This window comes from Chiloscyllium plagiosum, unplaced genomic scaffold, assembly GCF_037043375.1.
Source record: "Chiloscyllium plagiosum isolate Xiang-an unplaced genomic scaffold, Cpla_swu_hap1 HiC_scaffold_2, whole genome shotgun sequence".
Classification (NCBI taxonomy): domain Eukaryota; kingdom Metazoa; phylum Chordata; class Chondrichthyes; order Orectolobiformes; family Hemiscylliidae; genus Chiloscyllium; species Chiloscyllium plagiosum.
In genome coordinates, this window is record NW_028270140.1 from 123,140,450 (window position 1) to 123,153,798 (window position 13,349).

The window sequence follows — 13,349 nt, forward strand, 5'->3', positions numbered from 1 at the left end:
GATACAAACAAAATACTGCAGATGCTGGAAGCCTGAAATAAAAACAGAAAATGCTCAAAAGTGTTTGTACATTAGACAGCATCCAGAGAGAGAGAGAGAAACTGAGCAATTAAATAACAAAGTAACGTACCTGCAGATATGACCAAGTTTTGCATAGAGTCTTATCTTTCAGGCTATACTAAAACTAAATTAGCCTTACACCAACTAAATTAGGTAGATGTAAAACTGTTTCAATCAACTTGCTGAAATTATCAGTAGAATAAATGGAGTTTTGCTTTTAACCTGCCTTACAAGGTAGTCTTGGCTTGGCTCCTTACAGAAGTGATAATTTAGGTATTATCCCAGCTCTTTACTATCTTGCAAATTTGTGCTAAGTTACTTGGAATTCATTTCCTAGTGAGATGTTACTAATGCATTAAAAGCAGACAGTTAAGTAGAAACTGGAAGCAAAAACAGAAACGAAAACGGGAACTAATCAGTTGGGCAACATCTGGGAAAGAATAACAGTTCATGCTTCAGATCATTTGCCAGTTGTCAGTATCAGAAAAGGTTTGAGTTGTAACAGGTCTTGTGCAGAGAAAAAAAGGTGATTTTGGGCAGTTAGGAGGGAGAAACAAAAAGGAAGGGGGGGGGGTAACGGCAGGAGAAATTAAGTGACAGAAGGGACAAGTCAAAAAAAAGGTCTGAAAGGAAGTAAATTAACAGAATGGATTTGTAAATGGAAACAATAGTTGATCAAAGAAAATAGAAAAATGGTTGATTTGAAATTATTGAACTCAATGCTGAATTAGAAAGGCTCAAATTTAAAGATGAGAATGCAGTTCCCTGGGATTCATTCAGCGTGTAGGAGAAAGAAATCAGGTTGGGAATAAATGGAGAATTAAAATAGCAAACAATTGGATTCACAGGGTTATACTTGCAGCTGGGAACAGAGATCATCAGCAAAGTGATAATCAGATTGATATTTGATCAACCCAGTGTGGAGAAGGCTGTGTTGCAGATAGTGCTAGAGACTAAATTTTATGCAGTACAAATGGTTACATCACATGAACCAGTGTTTGGGGCCCTGAATGGCAGAAATTGTGGTATTGAGGGGGCAAAGATGCAGGTGCATTGTAGGTGCCAAGGGAAAGCAAGGTAGAAGTGTAGACTAGCCTGTAGCAATGGGAGGAAGTATGAATTAGTTTAAATAAGATTCTAAAAAGTTAAAGTTTAATGACCGTACACAATTCAAAAGAGTATACATGTAACTCCGCTCTTGATGGCCATATTCATCTTGAAATATTAACTCTGCTTGCAAATCTGTCTCCATAGGCCAATAACGTCCACATCCCACGAATAAATGAGAGATGTGCTAGACCTACCAAATATTCCCAGCATGCAAATAAAGTGCAAGAAATATTCAGCAGGTCTGGCAGCAGTTAAAGTTCAATATAATTCTTTGAAACTGTATTTTCAGCACTTCATACTATTTTTATCCTTGATTTTTGTCATGCCTCACCAGATTGGTCAATTTCTTGTAGCAACATTTCCATCTGAAACAAAATTTTCAAAATAATAAAACTGGAAATGGTCTTCAACCCACTTATTGCTGGGAAACATACAAAATTATCTTCAAAATGATTGACAATTAGAATACTAATTCATGCCGATAACTGATTGCCTTATAAAAATGTGTTGTCAGGTGTTATGTTATGATGCACAACATCCAAACGTTGCTACTGCTTTACTCAAAAAAGACTAAATATAGGCGAAACATTAAATTATTAATTTCCACCCATTTACAATTACTGCTCGACTGTTAGTGTCCAATAGAAAGACCAATTACACACAGTATTTTTGAACTCCTGACAATGTAACTAACTAATAATTCTTTGTCAAGCAGACTACTTTCAGTGTACCAAAGGCCTTAATGTGTTGCAATTTTTGCCCTGACAGATAGGAATTGTATCAACCCTCAATTTCAAATACAGACGTTTAAAGTACTGTTCACCAAAGCATTTAAACTAATTTTCTAAATTATACAAGATAAGTTGAGATGTAAATAGTGTGAAATGTGAAGCAACAGAATTATTTCAGATGGCCTGGAATTAAAGGTAGCTGGTATTAATCTCTCAAATAATTTATTTTTCAATATCAAACATATGGAGAAATCATAATTTTAAGTGATCTTCTGCTATTCCATAATTACAATATTGTCCATAGTATCCTCTAATTACTAGTACATTAAGAGGAGTAGTATTCAATGGTATGCAGTATGAAAATGTGTACCTAAGAACAGCTGTGATTTCCATTTACTGGATCTAATAAGTCCACATAATTTAGAAAATTATAGTTTTTGGCCTCTGTATTATGACTTTTCTTATTTACCTGAAACAAATGAAGAAAATTCACTGGAGCCACAAGTGTAATGCAACTGAATCTTGATAAACAAAACTAATTTGCCAATAAACGTTATGGTTGGTTCACAATGTCTCGATGTGTAATGAGAGAGAATGAGAATGGTAAACCTGAATATCCTGTTTCAATCGAGCTTGTATTTATTCAGAGTAACCTTTTATATTGTGGCATTATTTTAGTTCGTTTTCTACGGTGGTGCCAGGATTGTATAATTAGACAGTGCACAAATAGGATCAGGGCACAGAAGTGCTAATATAACAAAACAATTGCTAAAGGCAATCTTCCAAAAGCAGAAAGAAAAGATCAATTTATCAACAGCACGCTTTCATGTTTGAAATCCCGGCGTGGTGCTTTACTGAAAGATTGACTTCTACTCAGTGGAACTCAATGCATTAGGAATATTGCATAAAAACATAACTTTTGAAAAAACCTTATTCAGAGTAACCTTTCTGGTCGATTAAACATAGCACATAGCTGCCACATTTACTCACAAAAAGAATCAACAACTATAGAAGGAAAATAGCGAAAGAAAAAAGAATTTTGGCAACAACTCCATTGAGGTTCACTTTAATTCCCAGTGAGCACTTCTTCTATGAATTGATGGTTCTGTTTGACTAATCAGGAAAGTGGCTCACTTACAACAAAAGCAAACAAAATGTAACCAAAACCTCAGTGCACAGGAAAAGCAATCTGCAGCTGCAACATTTTCCTGCATTTGTAAAGCAGATCAAAAACAAAGCTAAAAGATAGTGGTTCAGAACAGACTCTAGCCAGGCACGCACTCACCTGTCATTGCAGAAGTACTGTAAGACACAGAGACATGCTTTTGTCAGCAGAATAAGAGGAGCAAGAAAGGCAATATTAGTAAGACAGTTTGTTAGATATCCTCTTCCCAATGTAATTTCATTTCTAGACTTTTGCATATTAAGAGCTTAAATAGAATTCATCTGACCACACAATCAAAATTTAATGTAAACAAACTAAATGGTGGAAAATATGCATCATCTGCAGTTAAACCAACATTCTTGGAAAAAAAAACAATTTTTGAACACATTTCAGAATGAGCTCACTTTGACATCTGGTGCAGGAAACAGACTATACTTTTAAAATTTAGATATGATTTGTTTTAACTGTAAGAGAATTGCAGTGAAAATAAATCAAAGCAATGCACTTATAGCTTTTCTGCACAATCTCTTTGAAAGGTTGCAGAATAGCCTGAAGCTGCATTAATAAATTCGGTTACCAAATCCAAGCAGCAAAATAAATCCAGTTTTTCCTCTCCATTTCATTTTGTATTATCCGTCTGCATTCATACTATCTTACACTCAGGAGGGTCCAGTATGCAGACATCTTTGTGGACATATCTAATGCTGCTCCTTCATTGAAATGGGCCAACTTGGCCCCCAGGGGAAAATGTACAAACTCTCGATGATCAGTCAGACGAACTGAATCTGTCAGTTTTAGGAAAGAGATCTTCTAGAATTTCAGCTGTCAAGCCAACTTATCCATTTGGAACAGCTAAGTTCACATGGATATGCTCCCTTCCTCTCACCTCACCAACTGGATCACAGTGAAATACAACATAAGCTCATACAAAAGGCAAATGGATGCATGAAACCTGGCTCTCATTACATGTGTACACATATACCTGTACAGTATTAGCAAGTTGCTAATTCACAATGATAGATGTGATCCACCATCACACATGAAGTAATTTAATAAGGTTACATAATAACATTTTTCATTTTAAACATTTGCTTACATCAAATTCCTAATTCTACTGACTACACTTTTTCTTAAGAAAACTTGGACAAGCAGATACTCAGTACAAATCTCAAACATCAGAAAGTTTATATTTTAATCTCACATCAAAAATAAGATCATCAGGCTCATACATTCTTGTTCCATCTCCTAGCTGCACTTGTCCATTATGCCTTATAGTTCCCAGAAGCTCAAAATATAACCCATACTGTTAGGCTTTATTGTGTGTATTTCTTACATCTCGCCATTTGATTGATAGACTGATATATTTCAGCACCTGACTGCAGTGCAATTGTAAATACAGTAGCCTGGATGTACATCCACATGATAGCCAGTTCCCATTTATTTTTGAATAATATAACAATAAGTTCATCCCGACACCCTTCTTTCCCCTGCCAAGTGCAAGTGACTAGGAGAAAATAGTCTGCTCAGAAATGGAGTCAAAAAATTAGTCTTCAAAGCCTCACTCGCAATCTCAAATTCCAGAACACTTCAACCACAGGTAATTAACCAAAAGCCTAACTTCACTGGACCTAATCACATGCCTGATCTCTTCATAAATGTTAGTGTCCCATCCCTATTCTGTTTTTTTTTCCCATGGGTTGATCACCCACTGAAAAGACAGACCTGCACATCCAGCCTCACTCTCTAATTCCTCAATTAAATAGGTACCCAAATTCATCACCTCAAACTCTGTTATTGGTCATCAACACCCCAAATAATTTTACATTTTGGATACGGGTTCCCTCTCCACTGAATCAAAGCTCCTAACATGTAAAATGTACCTCTATTGCTTAATTAAATTAGGCATAGTTTAGTTCTTGCGCTTCTCAGTATTTTCTTCAGAATTTAGAAAACAAAATCCTTTGAGTTGGGGAAACCAAAACGGGAATTTAATACCCAGATCAGCTGCCAAAACAGTGCTGAAATATTTAAAGCCTGGTGATCTGAGGAACATCTACCACCTTCGGGCTCCGACAGTTTGTTCCAGAAGCCATATATCCTGATCAATTAAAAAAATACAAGTATAGAACTATACTCAATTAGTGAATATTCAATACACCTATGTTATTACTGTTGTTCGCAAGTGTGGTTTCCAAAGTGAATAGTTGGATTAGTTTATTAAGTACTCAAAAGTATTGAGCTTCAAGTTCTATGTTATGTGGTTAAGGAGAGAAGGATTTAGTCATATTTCTTTGTTCTGAAAGTGATATTTGTTTGCATGAGGGTTTTATACATGCCATTGAGTGAATTGTTCAGTATTTTAGGTAGCAGAGTAGATAATTAAAAAAACTGGTAAAACTATTGCCCAGCAGCATACATACTATGGAACAGTGAGAGAATACAAAAACCAGTCCTCTACTAAGGCAGGACAATTCAGAAGGTATGCGTGCATTCAGGTTTTTTCAGATAGAAAAAATTCATTCAGGGAGAAAATTAAAGAGCAGTTTAGCAGTGTCTAGTCAAGGCAAGAGAAAAGGAATTCTGGGTGTTTCAATGTTAGTCAGAAAGTTTGAAAAGCACAAGGAATTGGGCAAGAAGTTGAAGGAAGGAATCTATGTTAAAAGAAACAAGTGAACTCCGTTAACAGTTTAAGGGTCTCGGGAAGTATGATTAATTAGCACTGAGTGAATGGAGAAGTTTGTTGGATGATGTTTGTACGATGTACATTAATGATATAGAAGATGGTATTAGTAATAACATTAGCAAATTTGCTGATGGTACGAAGCTGGGTGGCAGGGTGAAATGTTAGGAGATTACAGGGTGACCTGGACAAGTTAGGTGAGTGGTCAGATGCATGGTAGATGCAGTTTAATGTGGATAAATGTATGGTTATCCACTTTGGTGGCAAGAACAGGAAGGCAGATTACTACCTAAATGGAGTCAAGTTAGGTAAAGGGGCAGTACAACAAGATCTAGGTGTTCTTGTACACCAGTCAATGAAAACAAGCATGCAGGTATAGCAGGCAGTGAAGAAAGCTAATAGCATGCTGGCCTTCATAACAAGAGGAATTGAGTATAGAAGCAAAGAGGTCCTTCTGCAGTTGTACAGGGCCCTGGTGAGACCGCACCTGGAATATTGTGCGCAGTTTTGGTCTCCAAATTTGAGGAAAGACATTCTGGCTATTGAGGGAGTACAGCGTAGGTTGACGAGGTCAATTCTCAGAATGGCAGGACTATCTTATGCTGAAGGATTGGAGCGACTGGGCTTGTATACCCTTGAGTTTAGAAGACTGAGAGGGGATCTAATTGAGACGTATAAGATTATTAAAGGATTGGACACTCTGGAGGCAGGAAGCATATTTCTGCTGATGGGTGAGTCCCGAACCAGAGGACACAGTTTAAAAATAAGGGGTAGGCCACTTATAACAGTTGAGGAGAAACTTCTTCACCCAGAGAGTGGTGGGTGTATGGAATGCTCTGCCCCAGAAGGCTGTGGAGGCCAAGTCTCTGGATACTTTCAAGAAAGAGTTGGATAGAACTCTTAAGGTTAGTGGAATCAATGGTTATGGGGTTAAGGCAGGAACAGGATACTGATGAGGATGATCAGCCATGATCATGATGAATGGTGCTGCTGGCTCGAAGGGCAGAATGGCCTACTCCTGCACCTATTGTCTATTGAAACCAAATACAGCTATGCCATCTGAAAAGTATCTTTAAAGTGGAAGCAGGATGACCATCACTGCAGTTTCAGCATTTGTACGCTTACTGGGAGTAAAGGGGTTCAAACTTTTCACTATAATGAAACCATTTAAAGCCAGTCCTTACATGGCGTAAAGTGGTTTGTGTGTCATAAACTTGGACATTATGTTTGAGGTACTTTGGAGCATCATGAATATGTTCAGTGACTGACACCACTGTACTTACAATTGCAAAAGTAAAAGGTGTGGTCCATCAAGCCAGGTTTCACTCTGAGATCTGACTTGCCCAAAATTACCATGACATGGGATCATAATAATAGGTACAGGGGTTTTCACTGCTTAACTGCATCCTATGTTTGAAAATGACTGACAAGATATGGGATATAGAATTTGTACTCTACTGCTATGCCTGTTGAGTATCCAAAAGAGTGATCTGATGCAGCCAGATGTGTGGGTAAAGACAGAACATGCTTACTGCCTTACATGATAGTTTGATTCTCATTTTCAACTTGCACTGCTGAGCATGATATGGCTAGTGAATTAATTCCACTTCATTACACTCTGTGATCTGTAGCTCTGACTTTTTCTTGACAAATCACTATTGAGTCTGCTTCCATCACTTTTAAGCCAATGTACTCCAGATCACAACAACCTTTGTAAAATGTGCTTATATTGTTTCTGGTAAATCAGCTAATCTTCTTAAATTTGAAGTCTTTGGTGATCTCTTGCTTCAGAAAAATCTCTCACTTTTGACTAATAAGATCCTGTTGTCGTCCATTTGAACAATCCCAGTTTCACCACTTTAATGGCAGCATTCCTGTAACTTTTCCTCAACCTCCACCAAACCTTTGACATTCAAGTGTGATGCCAGAATTGAACGCAATACTCCAATGAAAGTTTCCTTGTGTTTGAACTCTCCCTCTACTAAGGAAGCCTGTTACACTCAGTCAACAGCTTTCTCACCTGCTTACATTTTCCTGGTATCTTCTGCTAATTGCTGTTGGTGCAGCCCTTTTTAAGTTATATTATTTAGTTCATATTGTTTTTCCTTATTTTCTTCTACTAAAATATCACTTTGCACGTATCTTTATTAAATTAAATCTGCCATGAAAACACAAAATGCTGGAAATCACAGCAGGTCAGGCAGACAGTCATCTCGACTCAAAACGTTAGCTTGACCTGCTGTGATTTTCAGCATTTTTTGCTCTCATGGCAGATTCCAGCACCTCCAGTAATTTGCTCCTTAATCTACCACACATCTGCATATTTTACCAATCTGAACAAGTCTTCCTAAAGTCTGTTATTATGCTGTTCACAGTTACATTTCCAAGTTTTCTATAATTTTCAAACTTTTAAATGTTGCCCTGTATATTCATCGAATCTTGATTAGATCAACACTTCAGAGTGGAGAGTGCGCATTTCTTGTTGCTATGTAATGCAAAATAATTTAGAGGCATTGAAAATTGCAAGGATGACACCAGAAATGTGGGTATGTATATCATTGTCAGGGTGAATCTCTTCTCTCTTGAAAACAGATGGATTAAGGGTGACCTTTGGACATCTTTAAAAGTATTAAAGTGGACAGAAATAATCGTTTCTCTTGTGGATAAGAGAATAACGAGAAGTCATCAGTAGTTCTTTGAAGTTCTTTCATAGGGCATGAGTGTCGCTAGCTAGGTTACATTTGTTACCCATCCCTCACCAATCAAAAAGATGGTGGTGAACTGCCTTTATGAACCCATGCAATGCAAGTACGTTCACAATGATATTAGGAAGGAGTTCTAGGATTTTGAGCCAGTTTCAGTAAAGGAATGGTGATATAGTTCTAATCTAGAAATGATTGTGGCTTGCAGTGGAACTTATAGGCTGAAGGGTTTTCTTGTATCTGCAGCTATTGTTTTCGAGGTGGTAATGGTTGCAATTTGAAGGGTGCAGTCCCAGGAGTTTTGATGAGCTGCTGCAGTGCATCTTATAAATGGTACACATTGTCACTCTGTGCTGGTGAAGAAGGGAGTGAATATTTTTAGTGCTAGTCAAGAGGGCTTTGTTGCCATGGATCGTGCTGAGCTCAAGTACTGTTGGATTTGCACTGATTTGAAGGTAGAAAATATTCCATCAGACTTCTGACTCATTCTTTGTAAATGGTAGATAAGCTACAAGTCAACCAACTACCTTCAGCAGAATTCCCAGTCTCTGATCAGGACTTGCAATTGCAGCATTTATTTGGACGGTCCAGTTCAATTTCTGGTCAATGGTAATCCTCAGAATGTTGATAGTGGGGGATTGAGCAAATGTAATGCTATTAAATATCAAGGGGTGATGGTGAGATTGTGTCTTGTTGGAGATGCTCATTTACTGTCACTTGCAATGGCATGAATGTTACTTGCCACCCAACAGCCAAGGCTTGAATGTTTTTCTAGGCCTTGCCGTACATGATAACAGACTACTTCTCTCTCAGGGGAGTCATGAATGATGCTGAAATTGTGTAATCATTAGCAAACATCCCCACTTCTGGCCTTATGAAGGAGGCAAGATCATTTATAAAGCAGCTGAAAGTCGTGGGGCAAAGGACACTACTTTGAAAAACCCCTGCAAAGATGTCCTAGATCTGAGATAACTGATCTCCAACAATCACAACCACCATTGTGCTCTGAATAACTCCAAACACTAGACAATATTGCCCCTGATTCTCTTCTCGACTCTACAGTCTGAAATGTTGCCTTGATGCCAATTTGAACTGATCTCTGGAGATAAGCTGTTTTGCCCATGTTTGGACCAGGGCTTTAAAGAGATCTGGAGCCAAGTGGCCCTGGTAAAGATTCAAAAGAGCATAAATACTGAAATGGACAGTTATACCATATGGCCTGTTTCTGGGTGCTATAGACTGTATAAATCTAGGTCAATAATATTTATCAAAAACAGCAATGGGCCGAACAAAGTTTCCTGCAAGACACCACTGGACACTTGTCACGGGTGCAAGAAACAATATTCATTACTGTTTGCTGCTTCTGTCCCGAAACCAATTTTGTAACCATGCTATTAGTGTTGTCAATCCTTTATTTTTTGAAAAATCTATTGTCTCATACTTTGAATGACTTTTGAAAGCTCATGTATCATCATCCAAGTCCATCAACAAGTATTTGCTATTTCAAAGAACTGAGTATGGTAACTGAACACAATTTACCTTAAATAAATTCAGACTTTCAGTTATTAGCCCACAATATACTGAATAGTAATTTATTTTGTCCCCCGATTGCCTCTTTCTATTCCCCTACAGCTAGCAAGCTGTAGTTGCAAAGTTTATCCCTCCATCCTTCAAAAAAAAAGTATAATATTTGTCAGATCCTCTGGTACCACTCCTATATCCTAGTTGGGCTGAAAGATCCACACCGTCCACAATTTATACTTTTACTTCGCTGAGCAATTTATCTCATTGGACCCAGTGAGTTCTCTCGTTGGAAGTTTGCCAACTATAAGAATGTCCTCTTTATTTTTAACCTACTCAATATTGCTACCACCTTCTCCATTATATTTTATTGGCAGCACCCTCTTCTCTAATGAAGACTGATGCAAAATGCCTCAGACAAGTTCTTTGCCTCCACAAGGTTAATGTCTTTGGTATGAACCTGTCTTACCTCTCCTTCAACTATCCTTTTACCAAGTGCTTATGAAAGTCTTTATGTTCTCTTATAGGTTAGTCATTAAACTATTTGCATATTCTATCATTTTTCTTTTGCTCAATTGAAATCTCTGCACTGTCTATATTTAGCCTTGCTAATGTTTCAGGCAGGACCCCTTTGCCAGAATCACGTCAAAAAGAACAATTTAACAGCTTTCTTCAGGGATCGGCCTGACTTGCTCAAAGTTTCCACCAATGAACAACTTCAGACATTCCCTCCCACTTCATGTGTGTACACAAACACACACTTGTCAAAATATTTCAGCTAGTTGGGGAGGTATGTCAAATTAATATTGGATCTCCTGACCAAATTACAGAGCAGAAGAGCGTTTGGAAATTTAATTTTATCATAGAACAGGATGCAAATTTTAAAAAAATGAAACCTAGATTCAGCGAAGATTATAAAATGAGAGCTCATTCCTCACCTTGTTCTTTCTTGAAATCCTTTTCAGATGTGGTGACTGGCAGAAGCAGCTCTCCCACTGGAGGTTGGACAGTGACACTGAATTGATCATTGCACGTGCTGCAAAACATTTACAAAATTGAAGACTTATGAATCAAAGTTAATGTGTGTAGTATGTGTTGATACCTTAAGTTGGAACTAGCTCAATTTTGTTATGATTTTTATATTGACTGGAAAAACAAGAGGCTGTGGATTTTTGACATTTACATTGAAATACCTAAAATTTTATATTAATCATATCTTCAATTTTTTTTATTTTCCTCTTGGCAGTTTTATGCTATATGAAGTAGGTTTTGTAGAGGAATATTACCATGGACAAGGGTCATTCTCAAACATCTTTCCTAAAAAAACCACTGATCCTGTCTGATTCTATCATCCGGTGCCAGGAATTGGTGAATGGTGGTGGTGGTGTGGGGGGGGGGGTGAAAGAGAAGATGAAAAGGACAATTGGAACAAAATCTCATCTTCGATCAACACTTCTAGTGACGGTCAATATAAAGCAATCAGCATGGACACTGGGCAGATTTTTCCTTCCCTAATCAACTGATTCAAGGTATACCAGGAATTGAAGCGGACATATTCCTTAGCTTTATGCATCAGTTACACATTGGATAAACTCAGTGATCCATTGGCAAGCCTCACCAATGTCAGACCTGTTAGTAATCTCCAACCACTGAATACGGACAGCTATTATAGATCAATGTTTCATGTGCAATTCGGATTGTAGTAAATAACAAATGGTTTCACATTCAGTTAACATTTCCATATCCATAATATAATGAGCTATAATATTCTGCAGCAACCATAAATTTTTTCCCATCTCTCACCTGTACCACAGAAAGCTGGAGATCCACTCCACTGCAGTCAGGCAAATTGATTGTCATGCAAAGCCACACACAATGATTGACACCTCAGGCCAATTGATCTCACTATAACCTCCATCTCCCCTGCCCCACTAGTATTGCTCTAAAACCATTGATCGGAACACACAACCGATCAGTTTCCATTTTCTGATTTCTGGCAGGCCAATTAAGGTGGTGAGTAATTGTGATTACACTGCTAAAAGATCAATCGAATTTGCTGAAAGATTCGATACTTCTTTGGAGGGACCAGAAGGCAAACATGATGAGCAGCGGTATTCTGAGATGAGCAACTACTTTAAAATAAAATTAACGTTTATTTCAGCAGACCTACCCATACAAGTGCTCTCTGAGGTGTGAATCAATATAAAAACAAAAAAACTGTTCAGATAGCTGTTTTTAAAAAAAATAAAAGCCGTTATGTTGTGTACACATTTATCTAAGGAATAGAATTCAGCACAGAATGCATTATATGAAATAGAATTCAGCACAGAATGCATTACAACACTTAGTCATAAATATGTTTTAAAATTCACATGTCGACACTTTTAACAACTTATTTTTCTTTTGAAATAGCAGCCTTCTCACATTGCAAACTAAACCATTTCAGCCATTGCTTTGTTTGATCATTCAGCTCACAGTTTAAACCATTATAATAAAGACCTCTTTTTGATGTCTGTGGCAAAGCCATTTATGAGCATCTTAATCATAGACCAGAATTCTCTATCATTGATCTGGATTTTATCTTACAGAAAAGTAATAAACAATTACTGGGCATCACTTCAGAAACTCAAATTTTTATTCATTCTAAATACGATAGACCACACTGGTCATAAAACATTGATTTGCATGAAACTCACAGTTGACCACATCAAAGTCACAACAAGCCTCAATTCCCCATCCATAGCCACCACCCAGAAAAACAAAGACAGCACTGTAATATCTAGCAACACTTTTGGTTATCCTATCCTAGACATTGCTAGTGAAACTACTCCAGTATGAATTTGAATACAAATGAGTCAATGAAATCACTAAATGTAAAAATCTGTCTCACATGCAGATACACTGGAATGCAGAGACATTCTTCTGAAAGGTTATCAATTACAACTTTATTTTTCAAATAATGATAATTACAGGATTAGAGTCTCAATGACTGGAGTTGTACAAATGAAAAATTAACGTTCCTAATATAGAAGAACTGAAATACAATATTGCATCATATTGTGTACATGTAAATTTAGATTTCAGGCTGTTAACACAATTCATCCAAATGGGGTCGCTACAGCAATTGAAAAATGTATGCATGCCTCATAATGCAGAGTAAATTTACTGCTTCATGGGTTAGTGTATATATACACACTACAAAATATTTGTTCTAATTAGTTCTCTGAAGCATGCTCCAGTGTTATTGCACTCCCACTAAATGAGGAGATGAGCACTCGATTTTATGCGATAGCCATAATTTTGAAAGTGCAGTGCAATAATTTTTATTACTGCACCAGAGGCACAATGCATTTCTTTCTTGCTTATGTACAATCTCACTC

General features: G+C 37.3%; 1 protein-coding gene across 3 annotated transcripts in view; it reads right to left on the reverse strand.

The window, feature by feature from the left end:
- Nucleotides 1-13,349, reverse strand: part of ap3b1a (adaptor related protein complex 3 subunit beta 1a) — a 315,493-nt gene that overhangs the window by 30,946 nt on the left and 271,198 nt on the right. For all 3 annotated transcript variants that reach the window (XM_088000361.1, XM_088000365.1, XM_088000372.1), the window contains one exon: nt 10,908-11,005. In XM_088000361.1, coding sequence (XP_087856487.1) covers nt 10,908-11,005 — 98 coding nt within the window. The remainder of the gene's footprint in view (nt 1-10,907; nt 11,006-13,349) is intronic.